The sequence below is a fragment of the Balaenoptera acutorostrata genome, chromosome 19, assembly GCF_949987535.1.
Source record: "Balaenoptera acutorostrata chromosome 19, mBalAcu1.1, whole genome shotgun sequence".
Taxonomy (NCBI): Eukaryota; Metazoa; Chordata; class Mammalia; order Artiodactyla; family Balaenopteridae; genus Balaenoptera; species Balaenoptera acutorostrata.
Window position 1 is genome coordinate 2,324,165 of NC_080082.1, and position 26,901 is coordinate 2,351,065.

General features: G+C 53.9%; 1 protein-coding gene across 3 annotated transcripts in view; it reads left to right on the top strand.

Moving 5' to 3' along the window:
- Positions 1–26,901, top strand: part of FBXO31 (F-box protein 31) — a 43,327-nt gene that overhangs the window by 15,563 nt on the left and 863 nt on the right. The window contains exons 3-10 of one of the 3 annotated variants that reach the window (XM_057534635.1): positions 2,658–2,744; positions 10,277–10,353; positions 12,938–13,105; positions 13,721–13,795; positions 20,787–20,896; positions 22,045–22,198; positions 23,284–23,645; positions 25,600–25,960. In XM_057534635.1, the coding sequence (XP_057390618.1) occupies positions 2,658–2,744; positions 10,277–10,353; positions 12,938–13,105; positions 13,721–13,795; positions 20,787–20,896; positions 22,045–22,198; positions 23,284–23,645; positions 25,600–25,822 (1,256 nt within the window). In that variant the 3' untranslated portion in view covers positions 25,823–25,960. Of the gene's footprint in view, positions 1–2,657; positions 2,745–10,276; positions 10,354–12,937; positions 13,106–13,720; positions 13,796–20,786; positions 20,897–22,044; positions 22,199–23,283; positions 23,646–25,599; positions 26,715–26,901 lie in introns of those variants that run through there. The other 2 variants (XR_009006145.1, XM_057534636.1) reach the window with 2 other exon arrangements.

Consider the following 26,901-nt stretch of genomic DNA (forward strand, 5'->3'; position numbering starts at 1 on the left):
TTTGCGTGAGGCTGTGAGGGTGTCTGTTGGCACTGACGTCGCCCAGGGGCAGTGGGCACACCGTCCTGCGGGGAGCAGCCCGCCTGTCCCTGCCCAGAGGGGTGTGGCGTGTGTTGTTAACGCTCGGGGCTGGTAGTAAAGGACGGGATAAGAAGGATCATGACGGCCCGCTTCTCTTTGGCCTAAGGTTGACCTGTTGACCTCTCTGAAAAGGACCTTAAGTGTTCATCTTAAAACCGTCTTGGTAGATTTTGGCTTACACATTCTTTTGAACTCTGCACCAGTTCTGCACTGAACACTTAGACCAGATGGTGCTTCTTACTTAAACACCCAGAGGCTGGGGACCGGGCTCCTGCTCGGAAAAACGTGTGATTCAGGATGGAGGGGCTTCCCGGGGGCCGGGCTGCTGGCTGGGAGCCAGCGTGCTGGAGGCTTCCTTCCAGTGCCAGGGCTCACTCGTTGCTGTCGCTTGCTGTGTTCCCTCATTTCCATGGATTCGCTGCTCTCAGAGTCCCCCTGGGAGACGCCTCTCTCCTGTGTCCCGCATCCCCCACACAGGTAGACTGTGGACTTCTGCGGAGCATCAGCTGTGTGGGGAGACAGCCCGGGGGGGCGCAGTTGGTCCCCGAATCTGGGCTGATTTCTTCACCCCATCAGACTTCTCTCCACCTCGATCCCGTGGCCATGTGGGATGTTGGATTGGCCAGTGTTCCTGGGTTAGAATTTGCTCACGAGTGGGGAGATCTCCTGTTGGAGGCTCTAAGTTCTTCGTGGACCTTCCCCGGCCGCCCTGGGCACGTGTGGTTCTCGATGTTGGCCCTCGGCTGTGCCTTCTAGGCTGTTGCCCCCTCCCACCTTCTCTGGGAGCCCTGTGTGTCCCAGCCCCACTTCGGCCACCTCCCAGTATCCCCTTCTCCCCACTTGCCGAGGGGCTCGGGCTGCATCCTCACCCACCCTCAGACGCCATCCCAACCCACTGCCCCGCCCCCGCGTGCCCCTGTCCTTGGTCCTGAAGCCCAGGGCAGGGCTGGTCTGCGTAAGGCCTCCCGCTCCTCCTTCACTGGCAGGTTTGCACTTTGGTTTCTTCTCTGGCCTCTGCTTCATGTCCCACCCACCCAAGAGAATGCGTGTCTCCAGGGGAAGTGGGTCTTGGGGCCCGAGTGGTCACGTCTCGTGAAAATGTAACTCCTTCCTGTCTTGTGGTCTCAGTGGTGAGAACAGTGCCACTTTGAATCCTGCAAAGCCCGGAGTTCCAGGGGTGGAAAGGTGGTTGTGTCCCCTTCCCTCCCCTCCCGCCCTCCATTCTGGGGGTGCCCCCAGGGCCCCGCCACACTCTCGGCTCCACTGTTGCTCCCCAGAGTCCGTGTCTTAAGTCTCCCAGAGCAGAGAATCCAGGAGGCCGCCCTCGCTGTGGGCGTCGTGTCCAAGTCAGAGGCACACTCCCCACAGGAGTCCCTGTGAGCGCACAGAAACGAGAGGTTTCCTGGCTTTTGGGATGGTCAGCTGTTTCCATGAGGATCTCATATGAGAAGTCCTTATCATCTCACTGCTTTTTGAGTTTGTCAGGCCATTTGATGATATCATCTCAAAGCAACTTGAGTTCTCTCTAAGAGTTGTAAGCCCTCAAAATACTCCTGGAGGGAGGCAGGTGCTCATACCTGCTAGGTGTTGGGGGCTGAAGCACCCAGAGGAGAACACGTGTGAGAATGAAGGCCCCCACAGAGCTCATCTCAGCTGTGGGCAGAGGGGTTGCCCGGGCTTTGGGGGCATCTGTCCCGTGGAGGGGACGTCTGGACATAGGTGGATGGGCAGGTGAGCAGGAGAGAGGGGGAGGTCCAGGTGGGCCAGGGAGAGGGGACAAGGGCCACGGCGAGGTCACAGGCAAAGGAGGACACCTGGAGACTTCTTTGACTGCTGGTTCTCAACCCCTTGAACATGGTTGTCAAATCCAGAGACTGATTCATATTATCTGTTATCAGCACCCCAGAGCGTTTGATCTGCCCCGGCCAAAGCGAGCTTCAGTTTTCATTTTCACAGTGCAGGAACTGTGTTTTTGTGAATTTGCTTTGAAGGCCTTATCCAGGAGAAAATCACTTAGCTTCTGGAATAGGTGGTAGAAGACAGTCGCCCCTAGTTCCTGCTTAGATGGTAGAGTCAGCTACCTCAATCCAGGGGTGAAGGGGTCTGATTGAGTTAGGAGGCTGGCAAACACTGTCCTTTGTCAAAAACAAAACACACGCAACAGGTGAAGGACAATGCCAGATGTGCAGCGGGCAAGCTGGGGATCCTAGTTGGGGCACAGGGTTCCCTACACAGTCACCCCAAATATCTGTGAGCTGCGACCTCTGCCCTCCCACCTCAGTGAGCCCCGCTGATTGTGGTGGGTGATGGGGAGAGAGCCCGGAGGGGGTCCCGAGCGGGCCTGCCATCATGAGTTCCTGGTGTGGCTCACTGACTGACAGGAACACCTGTCACCACGATTCCTTCTGGCCAGGCCGGCCTCCTTGGCAACCGCTTGCCTCCCAAGGTTCTGGGGGTCGAGGATGTAGGGAAGCTTGTGATGTCGGTGAGGGACAGGTGTTGAGTCCTGTGAAAATGGTTTCTACAGTCGAGAAGGCAGAACCATCTTCAGCCCTTTCCCTGCTGTGTCTGTTCAGGTATAAACCCTCGTGTGAAGTCGGGCCGTTTCATGAAAATTCTTCCCGATTACGAGCACATGGAATACAGAGATGTTTACACCTGCCGTACGTATCTCCTGCTGGCTTCCGCTTTTGTGGGCGAGCAAGACCGAGAAGCTGCATGGATAGGGCCTCTCACTCACAGCACGAGACAGCTTTGGTGCCGAGAGCGAGCTGACCTCCTTGGCTTTTGCTGGTTCTCACTTTGCTGCAGCGTCCTCCGTGGCTTGGCACAACCAGGGTCACTCTTGAGCGGCGACCCCAGGGCAGCTGCACAGACGGGCTGGGTGTCTGCAGCAGCTTTGGGTTTTTGGGTCGTACCAAGCAAGATCACCACGTTGCTGTGCATTTTAACATTTGTCGCTTCTTGAGACAGAGTAGAAGCCTCAAAACCTTTTTATTCCAAAATGGAACGTAAGCATTCACATCTAGGCTTTATTAGTCAATCACGTTTTCACAGCATATGTCAATTCAAAAAGTTTACATACACACACACAACAAAAGTGTGTAGAAACAGTTGATTATTTAGGTCCTGATTGCTCCTTCGATTGGCATTACTTGAGCTCTGGAAATTTTCTAAGCCACATTCCATAGGTGATGAATGCTGTCCCTGCCTTTTATTGGGTTGAGCCGAGATGCACTGAAAGCTCTTTTTTTTTTTCTTTAAGTTATTAATTTTATTTACTTATTTTTGGCTGTGTTGGGTCTTCGTTGCTGTGTGCAGGCTTTCTCTAGTTGCAGCAAGCGGGGGCTACTCTTCATTGCAGTGCACGGGCTTCTCATTGCGGTGGCTTCTCTTGTTGTGGAGCACGGGCTTTAGGTGCGCGGCTTCAGTAGTTGTGGCACGTGGGCTCAGTAGTTGCGGCCTGCGGGCTCTAGGGTGCACAGGCCTCAGTAGTTGTGGCTCGTGGGCTTAGTTGCTCTGTGGCATGTGGGAGCTTCCCGGACCAGGGATCAAACCCGTGTCCCCGGCGTTGGCAGGTGGATTCTTAACCACTGAGCCACCAGGGAAGTCCTGCAAGCTGTTTTTACATTTTGAGAAGCACAGGGACACCCCTTCTGCTCTTTACTCCACCCCCCGAGTGCTCCTCATGTCAGCGTTGCCGCCATGGAGCAGACCCGCTCCTGAGTCTTAGAGGTGCACGGTTTTGGGACTTCCCTGCTGGTCCAGCGGTTAGGACTTCACCTTCCAATGCAGGGGGCTTGGGTTCAATCCCTGGTCAGGGAGCTAAGATCCCACATGCCTAGCGGCCAAAAAACCCGAAACATAAAGCGGAAGCGATATTGTAACAAAGTCACTAAAGACTTTAAAACTGGTCCACATCAAAAAAGATCTTTTAAAAAAAAAAGGAAGTGCACAGTTTCTAACAAAACCTACTCAGAGTAGAGGAAATAGAGTCGTTTGTGGATTTTCTGCTAACCCCCATCGGACTCCAGCCACCTAGCTGCCGTGTGCTGGCTGGTCCTGTTTTATTCAGGGGGTTATCCTGGGGTCTGGACGGGGCTGCCCGGGGTTGGGCAGCATGCTTTGGGGTGGTGTCTGGGCTAACAAACCCACCTTGTGTGTCACCCAGGCCCCAGGGGGATGGGTGTGGGAGCGATCACCACAAGTCTGGGGCTGGGCTGGCTGGCTATGAGGACGCGAGTTCTGTTCTTTTCCCTGCCATCTCGGCAGTAGGCTCTCTAGAACATTTTGTCACGGACTGCGCTGCTCTCCCTGCTTAGCAGTCAGTGAGCCCCGGTGCCTTCTCCAGCCCCACGGGAGAGACGGTGACGTAGCGGGTATTGATGAGAACAGCGGATCAATGACACTGGCTGTGCTGACGGGAACTGGGTGCCGCGGGCTTTTCGATACAAGCAGACAAGCACTTAGAGGTCCATTATGTCACACGGCTGTCACAGGCTTCTTCTGGAACAACAGCCCATCTGGAACTTAATACCACAGGGCTAGTGTGGAATTCTCACCCACCTCTGGGGGTGGCCGGGACCTAGGAAGCACCTAGAGTTGTTTTGGGGGGTGTTCTTTTTGTCCCCAAGCGGTGGGCAGAAGCTTCCTACAGCTGATGAGGACAAGTCCTGAGTCCAGACTTTCTACCATGCTTCTAGGAGACCACGTCCAGAGTGTCTGGACTAGAGCCACATACTGTGATGCCCCCCAGTTACTTGTAGCTGTATTGCAGACTTGTTTTAACTGGGGACTACTGTCCCATTTAGGTGTGAGTGTAGTTATAAAAATACAGTAGAAAACTTGAAAGATCTAGAAAACATAATGAAAATAACCAGTTGTCAGCATTGGTTGCCTTTCTCTGTGGACTGGTCTGTTACCTGGATGGTCTCCTAAAACATCAGTGAAAAACTTACATGCATGAAAAAAAAAACCAGTTTCAACTGAATTTGAAACCTCTGTACGCCCAGGTGTTCTGTGTTCCAGTGTCCTAGTGTGTCCTAACTGAGGGCAGCTCGGAATTCATCCTCTGACACTCACCAAAGCTCCAGAGATGTGTGCTGTGACGACTGGCTTGTAAGGAACGAGGCCCTGGGGCTGTTCCTCATCCACTTGTGCTCTTCCTAGAGCCGTGGGGCCTCGTGTCCCCTGGTCCCCTGAAGTCCTCTGGGCCACGTTCCCTTGGACCCAAGAGATGATGTCTCCCCACAGCCTTGTGGCCCAGATCAGCTGCTCTTGGTGTGTGTATGCAGCTTCCTGAGAGTCTTGAGAATCCATGTCTGTAAGGCGTTGGGAGTGTCCTAGGGGATATATTGCCTTTACGACGGGTCTGACACGTGTCTGTGTGTGCTAATCGTTAGTGAGTGTCCGAGTGCACTTTGAACTTAAAAATAACGTCATGTCCCTGTAGGGCTCTGGGTTTTGAGGTTCATACCCAGCATCTTGGCAGTGCTTGAGATTGCTCGAGTAGATACGAGGAATTTGGTGGAACCCCCTCCCCCCCCCCACTGGTGAGGAGACGGACAGACCACTTTTAATCCTCAGGTGCAGATAACACAGGGTAGAGTCTTTGGAGGGGAAGGCCCCTCCAAAGTCCAGTCTGCCAAGTGGAGCCAAGAACACATTGCAGGATGGTTACTGAGGAAGGAAGGAGACCATTGGTAAGAATAAAACAGAAGGGTGCTCCTGGAAAGGGCAGTGGGGCACCAACGGTATGTACGTCTGAGAGAGGAGAGACCCTCTGCTGATTACGTGTCTATGGAATGTTCCTCCTGATTTTGTTCTGTGTATTGATTTTGTATCTTGAAATGTTACTGAATTCATTTATTAGCTCTAATAGCTTTTTGGTGGTGTCCTTAGGATTTTCTATATATAGTATCATGTCATCTGCAAATAGTGACTGTCTTACTTCTTATTTTTCAATTTGAATACCTTTTATTTCTTTTTCTTGCCTAATTGCTCTGGCTAGGACTTCCAATCCTACATTGAATGAAAGTGGGGAGAGTGGGTATCCTTGTCTTTCAAAAGATTTCAGCTTTTCATTTTGAGTGTGATACTGGCTGTGGGTTTGTCATACATGGCCTTTACTGTGTTGAGGTACATTCTCTCCATACCCATTTGTCATAAATGAATGTTGAATTTTGTCAAAAGCCTTTTCTGCATGTATTGAGATGATCATGTGATTTTTTAGCCTTCATTTTGTAAATGTGGTGCAGTACATTGATTGATTTGTGGATGTTGCACCATCCTTGCATCCCTGGGAAATATCCCACTTGATCATGGTTTATGATCCATTTTGGTTTGCTGATATTTTGTTGAGGATTTTTGCATCTATGTTCATCAGGAATATTGGCCTGTAATTTTTTTTTTTTCTCGTGCTGTCTGTGTCTGGTTTTAGTATCAGGGTAATGCCGGCCTCATAGAATGAGTTTGGAAGTGTTCCCTCCTCTGATTTTATTCTAATTACCAAAAGCTTCTAGCAAGTGGCAGGAGATACCGTTAGTTGCATGTATGATTTTCCTTTGGGCAAGAAACCTCAGTTCTGCAGCGACAGATGTGGTGATTCAAGAATGATGTTACAGCCTTGCTGGGTGGTGGGCCGCTGTCCCGAGTGTGGTGGGCAGTGGCAGCTGCTGGTAGGACAGCAGGGAAGCGACTGCTCAGTATCAGAGCATGCTGTGCAAGGAGAGTTGGGTCTTTTGGGTTGGGTGTTGTCCAGTGTGTCGGAGTTTCCCACTTGGCTTCTTAAGTGACCCTTCCTGTTGGCAGATGAGAACGCTGACTAGGACCCTTTTCCTGTTAGCTCCTGAGCTGAGCCGTCCCTTAGCCATCGTGGACTATTGTTCCTATTTTGGGGAGTAGGAGGGTTGCGTTAGAGCCAGGGATGGTTTTCTGAACACAGCCATGCTGACCTCGGGGATCAATGGTTGGAAGAGTCTCTGAGCTGGTGTTCATTCTGGAAGGCCCAAGTCCTGCTTCGTGGGGCTGAGAGCAGGAGTGTTGTCGTTATTCTGACTGAGTTTAAGTGTGGTTCTCTGGTATTTGGGTCCCCTTGCCCACGAATGCCTGTCTTCTGTGGTCTCCTAAGAGCTGGGACCTTTGAGCACACCTGCCTCTGACAGGAAAGCACCCGAAGGGTCTGACCCAGTCCACTTGCTGTCTTAGGTCCAAAGCCTGCCGTCTGCACCTGATCCGGTGTCATTGGGACTTAATCCCGTTTACTCTCCTGCATGGTCAGTGGTTGTTTGGAAACAGCGTCGGGAGGGCTTGTTGAGCTGGGATCTTCTTCCAGGCAAGGAGCCCTGGGGTGTGGTCAGCGCCTGGGCCAGGAGGTGCCGTGGATTCTGTCTTAAGCCCACAGGCCCCTTGTGTGCCCTAGGCAGGGTCCGGGTGCGGGTCAGAGGAGAGCACAGGGGCCGCTGCCTGAGCTCATCGTGCTCCTTACCTCCTGTGGTGGTGACGCCTTAGAGCTGCCCTCCCCAGCAGGCCCCGGGCACAGAAGGTCGCCGTGCGGACAGGCTGCCCTCCCACTCCTGACACCTAGAGTTTCGTGCGACTCCAGTGGACTCCTTCTGTCTGAGTGCTGCCTGGACTTGTTGAGTCTTTCAGGTCACTTCTGCCGGACTAACTCTGCGACTTCTTAAAGAATACGTTATAAAACACAGGTGTCACGTGGCCTTAGGAAACCGCGTGCCTCACAGTCTGCCTGACGACAATGGTCTCTGACTTCCCCTCGGATTGTCCTGGGTGGGCCCAGGCTGGGCAAGCCAGCGTTGTGTCAGCGGGAGCGAGGGGCACACCCGAGTCTTCTAACGGGCACAGAGCTTAAAATCCAGAGACAGTTGCTGCTCTAAGCACACATGGGAGGCTGAACTTTTATTTCAAAGAGATGCTGCTTTTAAAGCAAAACAAGGAACTCCCCTTTGGGAATTGCTGAGTCTGTGGCATATTCTTTGAACAGTCTTTCCAGGGGCTTCGAGATCAGATTGATTGATCTTGGAAAGAACCAGATGTTGCCAGCAGTCAAGTTGGGAGATGAGGGGAGGGGAGACAAGAGAAGACCATGCTGTATGGGCCCATTTAATTTTTTCTCCACTATTTTATCGTGAAATTTTAAAAACACACAGAAAAGTAGAAAGAACTGTACAGTGAACACCCATTTACCCGATTCCATAGCGCCCTGCTCCACTTCACTCCCATACACCCGTCCCTCCGTCCGTCCTGTTTTGCGATGCATTTCAAGGTAACTGGCAGCCATCAGTCGATTTCACCCCTAAACACCTGAGTGTGTGTTGCACTGTCTGAGTTCAGTATTTGTTTATGGCTCCTGACCCTGCTTATTATTGCTGGTTTAACAAACACAAAACCCATCAGGGTATGGCCATAAAATAACCACTGACTTTAATGTGTGTCTCGTAAACCGACTCAGAGGATTGCACACGGCATGAGTGGCAGGTGCCCTGCAGACCATCAAGGCTCATTTAGAGAAGTGTGTCTTCAGGCTGAAACCTTGGGGAACAGTTGGTAGTTTCCCACCAGCCGTCTGCATGCCCTGCAGGCTTGGGATGGTTCTGGCCTCACATTCCTCTTCCCTGTACCCCGGACCAAGTGGTGGCTGGAGAGCTGCTGTCTGGGCTCAGGCCCCTCTGGGCCCTGCTGCTTGGTCTTCCTTCCTGAAGTCTGTTGTGATGATGCAGCTCCAGCACTTGGAGACCGTCCATGGCTCCCACTGGGTATTCGCCAGGGTTTTCAGACACAGAACCAATTTCTTCGTATATAAAGAGATTACTGTAAGGAATTAGATCACACAGCTATGGAGGCTGACAAGTCCCAGGGTCTCCAGTCAGCAGGCTGGAGACCCACAGGAGCTGATGGTGTAGTCCCAGTCCGAAATCCGGCAGCCTCCAGACCCCGCAAGAGCCCATGTTTCAGTTCGAATCCAGAGGCTGGAAAAGACCAATGTCCCAGCTCAACGCAGTCAGGCAGGAGAAAATTCCTCTGTATTTGTGGGAGGATTAGCCTTTTTGTCCTCTTCAGGAAGAGCCCGTGATTTAGTTAGAGTTCGAAGTTAGAAAAGACTGATGTCCCAGCCTGCAGCCAGGCAGGAGGAGCGTCTCCTTACTGGTGGGAGCACCAGCCTTCTTCTGCTCTGGCCTTCAACTGATTGGACAAGGCCCACCACACTAGGGAGGGCAATCTGCTTTCTCTTTCCACAGATTTAAATGTTAATCTCATCTGGGAACACAGACACACCAGAATAATGTTTGACTAAGAATGTCTGGTCCCCCCATGGCCAAGTCCAGTTGACATATAAACTTTACCACCACACACTGGCTGCAGAGAGACCCCAGACCCTGAAACTGGCAGGCAGGGCCCTGCATGAGCTGGTTGTCTTCTTTGTGCAGTTTGCTCATTCTTTCATTTGTTCACTGTTCACTCAACAAATACACGTGCAGAGGAAATGGAAGCGAAGGACTCTTCCCAGGGCATTTACTGCGCTGGCCATGGCCATGCAGTGGGGTCTCAGGTCGGCATTAGGTGCCCTTTTCTCCTGTTGCCCTCAATGAATATACATGCACTGCTTTTGAAATACGGGGGAATGTGTGTATATGTGTGTGTGTGTGTGTGTGTGTGTGTGTGTGTGTGTGTGTGTGTGTGTGTGTGTGTGTGTGTGTGTGTGTGTGTGTGTGTGTGTGTGTGTGTGTGTGTGTGTGTGTGTGTGTTTAAAAGAAAGACAGATGACCCAATTAAATCTTACTCTACAGCCCCATGATGTTTCAGACTCTGCCCCTGGTAAAGAATCCCACACCTCCTCCGTTGTGCAGACTGACGGGAGGGGAGGTTCACTGCTTCACAAGGGCGCCTGCTGCACGTCCTTCGAGGCAGCAGTTCCTTGTCATTGGAGCTGATACGCAGAGGCTGAGTTTCAAAATGACCCAGTTGTCTGTTACATTTTTACTCTTAGAATGATTTAGACACTTGTAAGATTTGTTTGAATCCACATTTGTTTGCAAGGCTCTGTTATGAGCCTTCGTGAGGGATTTCTTCACACGTCCCTCCTCCTCTTCCTCATGCCCTTTCCTCTGATTATTGACTGTAAAGTGAAGATCACCTGGCTCTACAATGAAGTCCTGTCCTCTCTCTTTCCCTGTAGTGCTTCACCGATACAGACACATTTTGGGACTGTGGCAGCCAGATATCGGGCCGTATGGAGGACTGCTGAACGTGGTGGTAAGTCCCAGAGCGTCGGGCCTGGGTTCTTGCGGACGGGACTGCGTCCTCCCTCCAGGGGGCAGGCCAGTGGTTCACAAAGACTCATTGGGCTAGATTTTATTTTCTAAACAAGCAGAGATTCATTTTAAGTGGCTCTTGGCTTCTGCCACATCCACGGACTTTGTGATGACGGGATGACTTCCCCGGTCCCTGCCTCTTGGACACTGAGGGCCATCGGCCTTCACACCCCCGGGACACTCCATTGTTGGTTTGTGCACTAGTTCGTTGCCCTAAATCAGGGGTCTGCAGGCTAAAAGCAAAGGAGGCTGTGTGGGGCCCTCAGAGGCTGGCCCTAGACAGAAAGCCCATGCCAGGCCTGCTCCACCCGGGGACCAAGTGGCATAGGCTTGGTGTCATGGCAGGTGTCTGTCCCTTCTCTTCAGGCTTGCCCCCTGAGGTCTACAAGCAGCATTTTAACTTTACTTTATTCAGTCTTTATAGCTGGTCTCAGCAGGAGGGGCTGTTTGATACAAGCTTCTTGGTCGTAGCCAGGAGAAAAGTCTTCTGGTTTTAATTTTTATATGCTTCTTGGTCACTTGCCTAGAAGCATATAAGAATAGCTGCTCATTTTTGGGTCCATTTGAGAAACTCAGATCTGACTTTTCTTGGGTTTAACTGGTGTTGGCGTCTAGCAGGATGCAGCCCTCGCCGGTGCTCTTGCCAGGCACGAGTGGTGCCTCTGGGACAGAAGCCAGGACCTGAGTGGGGCCATTGTACTTGCTGAGCTCTGGGCAGGGGCCTGGCCTCGATGTTGCCGTAGCTGATGGTGCAGGGAAAACACAGCCAGGTGCCCTTTGGCCGGCGCTGCACATGCGCTCGGCAGGCCAGAAGCCGAGTCCAGGGGACTGGCCGCAGCTCATGTCACGGCTCGCGGGTCTGCCTCGCTGTGGCCGTTGGGGCCCCCAGGGAGCCTCATTGTGGCCTCCCCCGAGCCAGGTTCACGTAGGCCACGGGGTGACTCTGGTTACTTCGTCGCTCTGTATTTTGCTCACCAGGTGGGGTTTGGGCAGGGATAAATATTGCTTCATATTCTTTATAATTTGGTGGAAACATCTGTTAAGAAAGTTGCTTGACATTTGTTATGTTTAATATCACTGGGGAAGCCTTGCTTTTAGAACATTCTCACAGGGGCCAAGACAGACAGCTCCCAGCGTGGGCAGGTTCTTTCCTTTCTTTTAGTCGGGGAGGGTAATAATTGTTTGTCTTACTGGCAGTGAGTAATAGAGTTAAAAAAAAAAAAAAAAAGGCTTCTGAAAGCAGGGGATAATTAGGGGAAAACGGAGCCCATGACAGAACACCGCCAATTGGCTCTTGTCTCAGATGGTTAGCGATTAAGTTCTCTCCTCTGTCGCTAGAGCCGAAACCTGTGGACCCAGGCTCCCCCAGGAAGGCAGGAGCGACTGCTGGGGCATCCCAACTGGGCTACAGAGGCCACCCCCTCCCCTCCCCTGAGAACGTGCCTGGGGACTGCCCCCTCCTTTGACCTGATCACCGCTTTTATCATTTGCCATTTTGAACCATACAAGGGTAGCGGGAATGGCAGGGTGAACGCCCACAGATGCCCACCTCCTGGACTCAGAGGTTGGCCGTAGTGCGCCAGGTTCACGGTGTCTGTCTCTGCCCCTTTGCCTTTGCTTTTCAGTATTTTAAAGCAAATCCCAGGCCCGTGTCAGTTCATGTTTGTACTTCAGTGTGGGTCTCTAACCATGTGGGTGTTTCCCACGTCCCCACACGTGTGAGGTCCTGATCACACCTCACAGCAGTGGCAGTAATTCCTGGATTACCTGAGACCCAGTCCACACTTGAGGCTTCCTGACCGTCTCAGAACTGCCTTCGACAGCTGGCTTGTTCACATGAGGATCTAACCAGGCCCTCGTGCTGCCTGGTTTGTTTTGCCTCCTGAGTCTCTTCTGTGGAAAGCAGCACCCCCGTTTTCGTCTGGTCAGTTGCCCTATTGGGTGTCGCACTCTCTGGATCATTCCTGCTTCTTTCTTATGTCTTTTAGCTTGTTCTCCCGGCGCCTACCCACCCCCACTTCATAGCTGGAAGTTCTCTCTAAAAGGCTTGCTCGGATTTGGGGCTAACCACTATATTTTCTATTAAAATATTTAGTTACTTTTTCAGCTTTACTTAGGTATAATTGACAAAACTGTAAGATATATAAAATGTACATTGTGGTGATCTGATTTGATGTACGAGTACACAGTGGAAGGATTCTCCCGTCTACTTAATTAACGTACCCATCACCTCACATTTTTATTTTTTTTTGAGGGGTGGGGAGAGCACTGAGTTCTATTTCTTAGTAGATTTCAGTGATATAGCAGTGTTATCAACTTTAGTCACCATGTTTCATGTTGCGTAAACCACTTTTCGATTAACACACACTGGTGGGCGGGGCCGTGCTCGTCCTGCTGCGCTAGATGGGGCCTCAAGGTCCCCGCGGGACCGGAGTGTGGAGACGGGAATGGTCCTCGTGGTGATCTGGGGGGTGCGGATGCTGAGCCTCCGCCTCCCCCTCACCCGTGTGTGCACCTCTGCACAGGTGGATGGCTTGTTCATCATTGGCTGGATGTACCTGCCTCCCCACGACCCTCATGTGGACGACCCGATGCGGTTCAAGCCCTTGTTCCGAATCCACCTGATGGAGAGGAAGTCGGCCACGGTGGAGTGCATGTACGGCCACAGGGGGCCGCACAACGGCCACGTCCAGGTGAGCAGGCGGGGCAGCGTGTGCAGGTAAGGGGCTGGGTCTCCTCACTTCTTCCCGGGCCTGCTGCCAGCGGTTTGCCAGGGTCTTCCCAGCTGTGCACCGCGCCCGCGCCGGTCAGCAGGAACGGGAAGCGGGCCCTGGCGCGGCCCTTCTGTGCGCTGTTTGCCGCTGTCGCTCCTCAGAGACTCACTTGCTGGAGCCTCCCCTGATTCTGCCTCTGCTTAGAACCAGTTGTGCTTCCAAGCGAGGTTCCTCACTGTTCCTTTTTCTCATCTTCGCAAGGGCATCAGCTTGGAACCAGACGTTCTGCTCTCGGATGTGGGCCTGGCAGGTGGCCAGCCCGCGAGCAAGCCTGTTCCCTGTCTCAGTAGGAGAGCGCCAGCCCCTTTGTGCTGCTCTCGGACGCCCCGGGGGACAGCGACGCCTGGCCCCCTGGGAGGGAAGCGTGTGCTCAGGGGGGTTCCAGCCTTCCTTCTTAGACCGACCGCGATCTGGCGGCCTCGGGGGCTCCTGTAGACGAGTGGGGTGCATGTGCGGGAGGGACTGGTGCACGCCTGCTGTGGTGGCGGTTAGGGGCTGACTCGTTACCCTTTCTCCTTGCTGTGGACACTCAAGGTCGTGAAGAAGGACGAGTTCTCCACCAAGTGCAACCAGACGGACCACCACAGGATGTCTGGTGGGAGGCAGGAGGTGAGGCCGGACCCTCCTGTCCTGCGGGGCAGCCGAGAGGGTGGGTGGTTTGAAGGGAGGGCCGCCTCCCGGGCTCGTGCTGGTGCTGTGGGCGTGTGTGCTGGGCCCAGGTTCTGAGTCCCCACCACCGCCAGGATGAACGGGCCGAGTAGAAATAGTCCTCTACCTGGTTCTCCGTCGCCCCTTTGACGAGAGGCCCGTGGGCGGTGGGGTCTCTTCCTGGATGTGAATTGCAGGGAGACCAGAGGCCTTTATTGGCGTGAACCCCGTGGTAGAGGTTCCCAGGTCACAGCCAAGTGGTGGGTGAGCCTGCGTGAGTGTCTTCGGGTTTCATTTCCGCACGAGTAATCTCACATCGCCTTTGAGTTTTAGTTACACCACCATCTCGAAACATTCTTAGGAAAACCTCGGACCTTTAAATACAGGATGCTTGTTGCAGCTTGCGTTTATTTGTCGGGTGCATCTCTTAGCGTTTCTGAGTCTGCTGGGTCCCTGGTAGCCAGGGGTCTGCGGGGAGACAGCGCAGATGGAGAGTACACACGTGCTGCTTGGAATCTGTTGAGGGTGAACGAGGCCCTTGTTTTCCCAAACGCATGGTATGTGAAGATGCTGGTAATGACATGCTTCCTTCCCTAATAACACTGTCATTCACGGTCTCACATACAACCACATACACATCAGTGGCTGCTCCAAGTCCACGTTTAAGTGAAACACGTCAACAACATATTTTCCAAGAATAGAACCTCCTCAGCTGTTGAGACCTTAAAAGGGCCGTGTCATGGATTTCTGGAAATACACACTCTGGGATCAGAGAAAGTTCCTGTGAGCCAACTACCGTGTGTGGCCTCACCAATTTGGAGACGGAATGGTATTTTTTCTCATTGTGAGGGTAATAACATGCTCCTTGTGGAAACTAGAAAAACACCTAGAAGTTAAGGTGAGAATAAAATGCTTTGTTGGAATCCTGACTTTGGTGGTTAATTTGCATTTCTCTTGTGTCTGAGGCTAAGGTTAGTGTCCTGTGGTTCCTTTTCTGTGAAATCTGTGTTCATATCCTTTGCCTGGTTCTGTTTGGTGGTGTTATGTTTCTAATTGATTTGTAGGAGCTTTCATCCTGGGAGGACGTGAACCCTTCAAGATAAGAGGAAATATTTTTTCCTCCTTCATTCTTTTGTCTTTGTTTGATATGAGGTATGTTTTCACTTGTGGAATTTAGTTTTTAATTTTTATATTTGCAGATGTATCTGTCTTTTCCTTTTTTTTTTTGGCCACACTGTGTGGCTTGCGGGATCTTAGCTCCCCGACCAGGGATCAAACCTGGGCTCTCGGTAGTGAAAGTGCAGAGTCCTAACCACTGGACCGCCAGGGAGTTCCCCTTCCTTAATAGCTTCTTAGTTTGATGTCATCTTAAAATCCTTTCCCCACTTTGAAATTATACTTACAGACGAGCTCGTGTTTTCATTTTCATGCGTTTGTTTCCCACATTTATTGCTGGTTCTGTGGGTTTATTCTGTAGAGTGAGCTTCAGCCCGCCTTGGCTATAGTACAGGTACCCTTCAGTCACCCCAGCACTGGTGCTGAGTTATCCAGATTTTCTCTACGATTCAAAATGCCATCTTTGTCCTGTGCTGCCATCTGAATTTGATTTTCTTCAGGTAGATCTTGCACGTTTGTTGTAAAGCATCTGGTCTTTTGTTGCTGTTGTAAATGGACTCTTGGCTCTCGTATCTTTCAGCTGGTGATTTTATATATAAAAGCTGTTGCATATTAATTTTGTACCCACCCATCTTACTGAATTCTGTTTCATTTATGAGCATCTTTGAGTTGATTACCTTGAGTTTTCCAGGATAATACTGATTATCTGCAAATAACGACATTTCCTTCTTCCTTGACCCCTTGTGGTGAGGACAACACCCTTGTCTAGTGGTGGGTGTGGTTCACATGGTCCTGTCATGAGGCAGCAAGGTGGCCTTGGGGTCAAGATATACATTATTATGCTAGGGATGGAGCTGTTTATTCGTGTTTTATTAAGAGGGCTTTGTTTGTTTTAATTGAGAAATGATGTTGAATTTACCAGTTTTTTTGAGCATCTGTGGAAACCATCAGGTGATTTTTTTCCCCTTAATCTAGTAACGTGATGACTTACGTTAGTAGATTTCTAACCACTTCGAAGCCGTGAGAAGAGGTCTTGTTTGATCGTGGGGTACAGTTCTCTTTGCTCCTGGATGCTCTTTGATCCTGTTTTATTTAGGACTTCTGCATTGATGAACGGGCTTGGTCTAACATTTTTTGTGCTGTCTTTGGCTTTAGGAGCAGTCTTTCGCTGGCTTCTAGAACTGGGGAGCCTTTCTTTTCTCTCTAGGCCTCGGAATCATTTAATAGTGGACTTGGGACTCCTGCCGGGCTGGGGTGGGGAGATGCCGCGCGTCTGCAGGCAGAGCAGGGGCTGGGCTGCCTGAGGTGCCGAGGGATCCATCCTAGAGTCATGGGGGCAGGGGGCTTGCTGTCTGAGGCACGGTCGCTCTGTCCATCTCAGCTGCCCGGGGCCTCTTTGCTGGCTCCTTGTGCTCTGTCTCCTGTCTCCCTCCCTCTCGCCCTCCAAGGGGGGAGCTGGGGGACTGGGGGACGTGTTCTCCCATGGATTCCTGTGTCAGCCTGAAACATCTTCACTCTCTAGCTGAGCCTTTCAGACCCAGAGCGTGGCTTCAGGCTCCAGGGAGAGAGGAGGAGCCGTGAGGTGGGCACTGCCGTGTGTCCTGACAGCTCTGAAGAAGAGGTGAAAGTCTCAGCCCCGGATTCCGGGCTCCTCTGTGCTCTGATGGTTGATAGTCACTAAAATTCTGGGCCACAGGGGTGCTTCCCAAGGGAACGGAGGACTCCTGGTGGCCTAGGAGGGTAGGAAGGTGCACGGGCCTTGCTTGTCACCGTACCCAGGCGGAAGGCTGTCCTTGGTACCGTGGAGCGATGTGGAGATGCCCGCCCCAGCCCCTGCAGACCGTGCTGGCTGTGGTCCCTTCGCCAGCACCCAGGGCCAGCTCTGCATAAGCTGCATCCTGAGGCTTTGCCAACCACCCTGCTCCCCGTCCCAGTCCCCAGTTCTGGGACTTCTGCCAGCTTTGTGCACCTTCCACGGCCACGTCCTGCGGCGGGATCTGGCCCCTCAGGACCGGGGTGTCCTGCTTGCTCCTTACGTGCCCCTCCTGGGGGCCCTCCCTGTGCTGCTCAAACTGCAGCTTCACCTCCTGGGCCTTTGAGAGCAGCTCAGGCCTTCGCCCGCCCGGACCCCGGCCATGCGTCTGCTCTCTGGCTCCCGCGGCAGACGCTGCCTGCTCTTCTTCCTGGATGATGGCGTGGCTGAGCCACCATCTTCCCTCCCTGCCCCCTCCCGTCCAGGCCCTGCAGCCTGAGGCTTCTGGAAATCTGGGGTGGGGGGGGGCTGTGAGGAGGAGCAGAGATAGGGAAGGGCGTGTGGCCTGGCCCTGCCTGGCCCTGCCTGCGGTGTGCTCGGCCCTGCGGAAAGGCTCTGGCGCTGGACTCCCCAGTTGCACACAAGTGGCTTTCATTTTGCTTTCCTTTGTCTTCTGTCCTTCCTCGCCACACGCCTGAAATGATACCTCGTCATCGTCAGCTACGAAATCCTCAGAGTCGGGAGGGAGAAGAGTGCTGACACAGCCCCACGAGGAGCGGCCTCCGCGCCCGTCCTCCATCATCCCTTCAAGTTTCCTTCAGCCTTTGTGATGTAATTGCAGTCTAACTATCTAATTTGGATAGTTTTTCTTTTTTTTTTAGCTTAACCGTTATTCCAGAAACATTTCCCAGTCTCATTAGAATTCTTTACAAACTTTTTTTTTTTTTTTGGCCATGCTGCGCAGCACGCAGGATCTTAGTTCCCTGACCAGGGATCGAACCCGTGCCCCCTGCAGTGGAAGTGTGGAATCTTAACCACTGGACCGCCAGGGAAGTCCCTGCAAACTTTATTTTTAATGCAGCGTTCCATCTGTCATCTGCTGCGATGTAATGACTGTAGGTGTGTGACCGTCCTGCAGTTGGACTTGGGGTTTGTGGTCAGATATTCCCCTGTTACCCTCCTGACCATGTGCCTCAGTGACTTAGCCTCTGGGAGCCTCAGCCCTTGTCTGTAAAACGGGGCCATGAGGTTACCTGCGGTGCCGAGTGATTCTGGAGGGTTGAGTAAGACGCTGCAGGTGAATGACTTAGTGCCAGGCCTGGTCAGAGCCGCCCAGGAGAGATGCCGGGCATTATTACTGTGACCCACTGCCTGAACTCTGCAAAAACGTTGTGGTTTTGGATTGTACAGAAATGGAATTGGGTAAAAGGCCCTGAAGATATTCCAAATTCTCTTTACATGCTGTCAGTTTGCTGGTCCCCGTTTACAGCCCACCAGGGCACGTGAGCCCCCTGCCTCACTGCGTTCCTGCCAGCCCTGGCATTGGCCCTGGCAGAGATGAGACCGGTTAGCACGTGGCCTTTGGTTAGGTTTAATTCTGCCACCTGCTAGCTGGGTGGCTCTGGAAAGGTCTGTTGACTTTTCCAAGCCCTAAACCTCTGTAGAACAGGGAAGATGTTAGCACCCAGCTCCTAGGCCGCTGTGCAGAGTGAAGCAGTGATGGGGCGGTGTTGGCCGTGGTGGACGAGCCCTGGGTCCATAGTGGACTTACTCTTGTCTTATATGTTCTAGGCCCCTGTGTTTTTCCTTGTGGATACATATCTGGTAAGATAATTTCATAGTAAGCACATTTGTTCTGAGTAATTGGGTCTGCTTGGTAGTCTTAATGACTGACCTTCTCATGCAAAGTAAATAAGATTATGACTGTTCACAGGCCAGCTTCATGGTATTTAGCTCAAGTCTGATTATGCACCATGGCAACACTGAAATCACTACATTCTTTTACTTCCATTTTTATCTGTTATTTCTCTATTTGATTTTTTTTTAAGGGCCTATCCTTCATGAGTTAAGCCACTTAAGTGGAAGATTTTGATTTGGGTGAAGTCTAATTTGTCAAGTTTTTTCCTTAGTGGTTATTGTTTTCTGTGTCTTAAAAAACTTTGCTTACCCTCCAGTTGCAAAGAGAGTCTCTCTCTCTCTCTCTCTCTCTCTCTCTTCTTTTTAGAAGTTTGGTAGCTTCACTTTACTTTTCGGTCCGTGACCCATCTTGAATGGTTCCTGTGTGTGGTGTGAGGTGGGGATCGGGGCTCCTTTGCTCCCTGTGGTTGTGCAGTTGTTCGAGCACCATTTGTGTAAAAGACGTTCTTTCTCTGGGGGGTGGCTTGGACGCTGTGATCGAAAGTCCACTCCTGAGACACGTGGGTGTTGCCAGGCTCTCTCTCTCTCTCTCTTTTTTGGCTGCACGGCTTGCGGCATCTCAGTTCCCCGACCAGGGATCGAACCCAGGCCATGGCAGCAAAAGCCTGGAATCGTAACCACTAGGCCACCAGGGAACTCCCTCCAGGCTCTCTCTTTAGTTCTGCCCTCTTGCTCAGGTACCATCTTGGTTACTGTCGTCTTGTAGTGGGTCACAGTGCACGCTAGTGTACATCCTCCAACCTTGTTCTCTTGCAAGATTGCTCTGGATGTTCCAAACGAATTCCAGAATCAGCTTGTCAGTTTCTACAGAAAGCATGGTGGGGTTACAATCGGCCTGATGTTGAGCCTGTAGATCAGTTTGGAGACAGTTGCTGACCTAATACCGAGTCTCCCAGTTCGCAGGTGCCTCTGCTCTGTAGGCCTCTTCCCCCGCCTTTCAGCAGCATCTAGTGGTTTTCGGAGTAGAGGTATCACGCATGTTTTGTAATGTTTATTCCTAAGTCCTATGTCTTTTGAGGCTGTTGTAAGGATTTTTAAGTTTTTTTTTACTTTCCACTTTTGTGCTGCTAGTATACAAAAATTCAGTTAATTTTATATATTGACCTTGTAGTTCTAATAGTTGTTTATTTCAGTCACTAGTAATTTCTCTTCTTTGCCAGGGATTGGGCAGTAACATATTAAAGCAATTGACAGATTGTAGCTTTTTTTTTGTAAATTCCTTTTGCTTCTGTTTGTAGAGCTAATTCTATATATTCATTAGAAACACTGTGTTGAGTTAGGATCTCAGAGCTGTGGATTAGTTATGTTAAGTGTACAGAATGAAACTGTTAAGCACTAAATAGCCTTCATTGTTCGATTCCATAATGAATTATTGGGCTGTGCGAATGAGGTGTTTATAAAAGTTTTCTTTTTATAAATATACTTACTGAACATAACTCTGAAGGCACATTTTATTTTATTTTATTTAAAAAATTTTTTATTGAAGTATAGTTGATTTACAGTGTGGTGTTACAATGTGGTGTACAAAGTGAATCAGTTATACATGTGCATATATCCACACTTTTAAAAATTCTTTTCCCATATATAGGTCATTACAGAGTATTGAGTAGAGTTCCCTGTGCTATACAGTAGGTCCTTATTAGTTATCTATTTTATATATAGTAGTGTGTATGTGTCAATCCCAGTGAAGGCACGTTTTAAAAAGGAAAATCCACCTACACTCTCTGCCCCGCCTGTCCCTATCCTGTTCCTCACTGGTGGCTGCAGAAAGCAGTTCTGCTGACTCGGCCGGCATGGGGGTCTGCTGTGCCCACTCCCCCAGAAACCTGAGAACCAGGCTCAGTGTAGATGCCACCTGTTTGGGTGGCACAGAAGGGAGGCTTGCACAGCTGCCTCCTAGGCGCTCTCGACACGGGCTGCGGCCCCATCCTCCCCGAAGGACCCCCACGGTCCCCGCGCTTCCTTCCTGTTGAAGTCGGGGAAAGCAGGGACCAGAGCCCCTGGTGCCACGCCTCCACAGGAAGGGAGGCCAGGAGCTGGGAGACCAAACACACAGCAGCTCCCCTCCGTCCTGCCCGACCTCTGTCTTCATCCCATGCACCCAGCATCACAGCCTCTCTGAGCCCTAGTGTTGTGGCGGTTTTCGTGACCTGTGTTCTCTTGAAGGAATTCCGCACGTGGCTGAGGGAAGAATGGGGGCGGACGCTGGAGGACATTTTCCACGAGCACATGCAGGAGCTCATCCTGATGAAGTTCATCTACACCAGTCAGTACGAGTAAGTGCAGCCCCTCGCTGGGTGTGAGCAGCCTCTGTCTCAGGCACTGTGAACACGGTTTCTCTCCCGGTGGGTGCTGTGTGCACAGCCCCTCTCTGGGTACTGTGAACATGGTCCTTCCCTCAGGCACTGTGAACATGGTCTCTCTACCGGTGGGTGCTGTGTGCACAGCCCCTCTCTCTGGGTACTGTGAACATGGTCTCTCTCCCGGTGGGTGCTGTGTGCACAGCCCCTCTCTGGGTACTGTGAACATGGTCCTTCCCTCAGGCACTGTGAACATGGTCTCTCTCCCGGTGGGTGCTGTGTGCACAGCCTCTCTCTCTGGGTACTGTGAACATGGTCTCTCTCCCGGTGGGTGCTGTGTGCACAGCCCCTCTCTGGGTACTGTGAACATGGTCCTTCCCTCAGGCACTGTGAACATGGTCTCTCTCCCGGTGGGTGCTGTGTGCACAGCCTCTCTCTCTGGGTACTGTGAACACGGTCTCTCTCCCGGTGGGTGCTGTGTGCACAGCCCCTCTCTCTGGGTACTGTGAACATGGTCCTTCCCTCAGGCACTGTGAACACAGTCTCTCTCCCGGTGGGTGCTGTGAACATGGTCCTTCCCTCAGGCACTGTGAACATGGTCTCTCTCCCGGTGGGTGCTGTGAACATGGTCCTTTTCTCAGGGTACTGTGAGCACACTCCCTGTCTCCTGGCCCACCTCCGTGTCCGTTTTCTGTCTGTTGGACTATCATCACCCACCAGCCGTGTGCTGTCACGGGCCTGGCCTGTGTGTTAGAGCCTCATAGTTGCTTTCCCACGTCCACCTGTGGGGCCTCTTAGCCTCCTTGCTGCCATGCCCTTGCCTCCGGACCCTGTCCCATGGCCCCTGTTTAGCCCCTTTGCAGTCTCAGGGGTCCCTGCCCCAGGGTGATGGAGAAGGTGTGAGGTGTGCTGTGCACATGTGAGTTGGGGGGGAGCGTAGCTCAGGAACGACGGGGTGCCCCTGCTCCCCACTGGCCTGGTGGGGAGCCAACCCTGGCTGCCCTGGGCCGCCCTGCCCAGCCCGCCCTATGCAGCATGGCCGGAGGTGCATGAGCTCTGTACTCCTGCCCCTGCTCCCGTGCGGCTCTGTGGCCGAGCTCTCATGCTGCCCGCTCCCCCTGCAGCAACTGCCTGACCTACCGCCGCATCTACCTCCCGCCCAGCCACCCAGACGACCTGATCAGGCCTGGCCTCTTCAAGGGCACCTATGGCAGCCACGGCCTGGAGATCGTCATGCTCAGCTTCCACGGGAAGCATGCCAGGGGCACGAAGATCACGGTGAGTCCAGGGGCTGCCCTGGCAGGCCCAGCACCGTGTGGACCCCATCAGATGGGCGTGGCGTAGTGTGACTCGGGCCGCACCCTGGCTGCTCAGTGTGGGCCCCGGACCTGGCACTGCTTCCCCGGGGAGCTTGCTGGGAACGCAGGCCCCACCCAGACCTGCTGATCCAGGGCCTGCCTTCCACAAGATCCCCCGGCGATTCTGGACGTTTCCAAGGCAGCCTTACCACACGGCTCTCAGCCCTGGCCACACCCTGGATCCCTGGGGAGGCGGAGGAGACACTGATGCTGGGGCCCCATCCCGGAGATTCTGATTTAATGGGGGTGGGCCGGGTGAGGGGCTCCAGGAGCTCCCTGGGTGACCCTGAGGTGCGGCCATGGTGGACACCCTCTGCATTAGCACTCCGGCCCCCGTGGCCCGTCCTGGCCTCAGCAGCTCGGGAACGCACTGGGAGGATTTCTGAGCTGAGTGGGGGTCCCGGATGACAGGCCCTCTGTCACCCGCTCTAGGGGCTGCTATTCACGTGCTCGCCTGTCGCTGTGCAGGGGTTGGGGGAGTCTCTGCGGAGGCGCAGAGCAGGCCTCTTCCTGGTCCTCACAGGGCACTGCTCGCAGCTCCGTCGGCCGGGCTCCTTGTGGACGAGGGCCTGGGACCAGGCCGCGGGGCCTGGGCGTTCTCCCAGGTTCATGCTGGGGAGCTTTCATGTTCCAGGCAGACAGTCTGGGCTGGCGTTTCCGGCCTGCCCCCCATCTGACGGGGGAGGGTCCATGGACCTCTCCGGGCCGTGCACCTCTTCAGCTGTCACGCAGGCCGGCTCCCACCTGAGGTCTCTGGTTGCAGATGTGCCCGCGGGCCCTCCCAGGGTCGCTCATGGGTGCTGTTGTCCCCTGTCCTCAGAGGTCCTTCACAGAAGGCTGCCTGCGCTGGGCGCTGCTTTCTAAGGGCTTCTGAGATCTTCTGACTTGTGAGGGGTTGCCGCCAAATCAGTAGGAAGGCTGAGCGAGCGCCCTCGGCCGGAGGTGTGACCGGGGCTGGAGGCTGCGGTCTCTGAGCCTGCTGACCGCCGCCCGCTGGCTCCGCAGGGTGACCCCAACATCCCTGCTGGGCAGCAGACGGTAGAGATCGACCTCAGGCACCGCATCCACCTGCCCGACATTGAGAGCCTCCGCGACTTTAACGAGCTCTCGCGCATCGTCCTGGAGGTGCGCGAGCAGGTGCGCCAGGAGCAGCAGCAGGAAGGTGGGCCCGAGGACGCCGAGGGCCTCGGCCGGCAGAGCCCCCAGCCCTGCGCGGAGCCACCTGCCGAGCAGGCCAAGGGGCCCGGGGATGGAGGGGCCGAGGCCGCGGCTGAGCCGCCCGCCCAGTCGGGGCAGGGGCAGCCGTTTGTGCTGCCGGTGGGCGTGAGCTCGAGGAACGAGGACTATCCCCGGACCTGCAGGATGTGGTAAGGATCCCGCGGGGCAGGCAGGACGGGGCTTCCCGGAGCGGGGCTCTGCCTGGCCAGCAGGGAGGTGGCCTGGGGTGGGGCCGACCCCGCGTTGGGGGCCCTGCACCGGTGGGGAAGCTCTGCCTACTTGGGCCGGGTCCCAGCTCGGGCCGAGCAGACTGTGAGGCTCCTGTCCCCTCACCCCTCTGGGGGCCTCAGCTGCCAGGCAGGGGGCCTCCTCCCCAACGCCTCTCACCGCACAGCCGCTAAGGTCAAAGGTAGACAGGCAGACAGGTGAGACGTCGGGCGGTGCTGAAAGCCGGCCGTGGCGTCCCTCCCCGCGCGTCCCCTGGAAAGCCTGCTCGGAGCATCCTGGATGACCTTGCAGGCAAGGCCTGTCCTGGGGTCTCACCGCCTCCTCATTTCTTCATGTGGTTTCTCCCTGGCTCTAACAGCCTCCCCGCAGAGGCCGTGGGCCCCGGTCTGGGACAGAGCCTGCCCGCTGCTGCCAGCTCCTCGCTTGGCGTGCTGTTTGCACGGTCCTGTCTTAGAGATGCACGCCCTGCCCCAGTCCCCTGCACTCCAGGGCTGTTTAGTTTAATTACAGAGAATAAAATGAAAAATTCAGGTCCTTGGTCACACTGGTCATATTTCAAGTGCTCAGTAGCCACTCGTGTGTTGGACAGTGCAGGTCTAGAACATTCCATTGCCATAGAGAGTTCTCATGGACAGTCACCTCGGGGTTCATTGAGGGAGGAACCTGTCAGTCTCCTGCAGATTATTACAGCCGACTTGTCTCTGCCTTTGTCACGTTACGTGTGAAGGTTTCTTTCTTTACCTCTGGGCCATCTGCTGCCTCCCTTGTGCCCGCAGTGGTCTCCTTGGCTTTTCACATGTAGGTGGGCGCACGCCGAGCTCCCCAAAGGGAATTTAGGCATCTGCGTGGACTTGATGGAAAAAATTCATTACATTTTCTCCATGGTAATACAGTGGTGATAAAAGAGGCTGAATTTGGGTTTTCTGGAGGGAGATGTACACATAGTGAATGTATGAATTTTTGAAAGGTCATAAAGGAAAAGGCTTTGTTATCCCTGGGAAGCTTGACAACTTTCAGCATCTCAGGGCCAGCTCAGAGCCCTCTGGCAGCGCCGGCCTGGAAGCTCTGGCCCAGCCCCTGGCTGTGTCACGGGATGGTCCTCCACCCGGTGCTAAACATCAGGGGCTTGGCCAGGAGGGGCACATGCGTTCTCTGGCACTGCCACAGTGCCTGCGCAGCACACGTCTCTGTGTGTCTAAGCTTGGTGCCCCCCAGCTCCCGAAACTCTCTGAGCCACGGGCCCTCAGGCGCAGGGCTGCTGTCCCCCTCCCGCCAGGCGGAGCCTCAGCACGGTGGGCGGAGGTGGGCGTCCCAGGCACCATTCCGCGCATTGGGAGGTTCAGGCCAGCCCCTAACTCCTCGTCACCTGTTCTTTGCAAGAAACAAAGAAACATATTACAGCCTGAGTCTCAAAACTTGGCTGTAATGGGTATTTGAAAGTTCTGCTTCTGATTAATGTCAGTTGCATGCCGATAAATCATTATTGATTACATTTGAGTTGTTCATACGTGGACCTAACTGTCCCAGGGATTGAGATTTCTGTTACCTGGGTCGGCATCATAAAGACATGTACTTTTGGATAGAGATACGAGGTGGGGCTGCCTGGGACCCTCGTCCTTTCGTTGGGTGAGCTGGTAGAGAGAGAGCAGTGGTCGGCGGGGTGAACCCGACTGTGTGGGGTGAACGCCGGCCTCCCCGAAGGCGCAGGGCCCCACCTCTGTGCAGAGCTGCTGGCAGATGGTGGAAGTGGCCTGGAGGTGGAAGGGAGAATGTTCCAGAATGTCCAGGACCACGGGTGATGGGCTTGGGCCAGCACGTGCCTTCGAGGCCCCGCTCATCCCCTCTCCCCGCGCTTTCCCTCTTGTCCTTGTTCAGTTTCTACGGCACGGGCCTCATCGCCGGCCACGGCTTCACCAGCCCCGAGCGCACCCCCGGGGTCTTCGTCCTGTTCGACGAGGATCGCTTTGGGTTCATCTGGCTGGAGCTGAAGTCCTTCAGCCTGTACAGCAGGGTCCAGGCTGCCTTCCGGAATGCGGACGCCCCGTCCCCGCAGGCCTTCGAGGAAATGCTCAAGAACATCCAGTCCCTCGCCTCCTGAGGGCCCGCTCCCCCGCGGTGGGCGGCCCGGGCTGGGAGGGCAGCGGCGTGCGCTCAGGAGACGCGGCCTCTGACCGGAACACCCACCTCCTTGTAGGAGCCTCGGCGCGGCCTCCCCAGACGCTTTCCGCGGGCGCCCACATATCTGCCAGGAGCAAGGGGAAAGCTGAGCATGTCTGAAACAAACAACAGAACCAGAACCAACCGACTTAGAGGATGGGCTGCAGGGCATGTAGGTGACTGAACTGCAGAAATTGGCCATTTTCTAGGGAAAACAAAATCCTCCTCCAGGGAGGTTCACAACGCAACAGAGTCTGTTGCCTCCAGCCGATGGAAGGGGTCATGGGTGAGGTGTGTGGGCTCCACCGTCCCCTCTGCAGGAGGTGAGCCAGAGGGCCTTGGTGACTTCGACGCACCCTGGGCGGGTGGGGGCACTGTGTGTGGAATATGAGCTCCAGGGAGTCGGGCTTGGGACCCACTTCTCTACCGACTTGCTTGGATTTTGGACAAAGGCATTTCACCCTGATCTCAGTTTCCAAATCAGTGAAATGGGGCCAATGATACGGGTCACTAGGGAACGCCACTGCAGGCCTTCCAGCAGCTCGGAGGCCCTGCGAGCACCACCCGACCCCGATCCCTGCGGTGCCGTGTGCCTGCCCGGCCTCTCTCAGGCTTTAGAACCTAGACCTTCACTGCAGCACTTCAGACAGGCATTCACTTAGTTCACGCCCTGCCCCTGCCCCGCACTCACTGGTGTCGGACCCTGAGCTGCAGCCGCTGGTCTCAGAACCAGGACAGGGCACCCTCTGAGATGACCTGCGTCTGTTCCTCCTGCTTGGTTTACACAGGTGCCGCTCTTGAGAGGGGCGAAGCAGCAGAAGGGGTTGTGCCAGGTGAGCGTGACGTCCCTTTGCGGGGGGGTGGGGGGGCTTTCTGGACGCTGCACGTAGGGAACGCACTTTGGAGACCAGGACCCTTGGGGAGCCTCCAGCATGCAAACCCTCGGCGCTGACCCTTCTGCTGGCATTGTCCCTGTGTCATGTTGACCCCTGCATTTGGGGACCCCTGTGAGCGCTGATC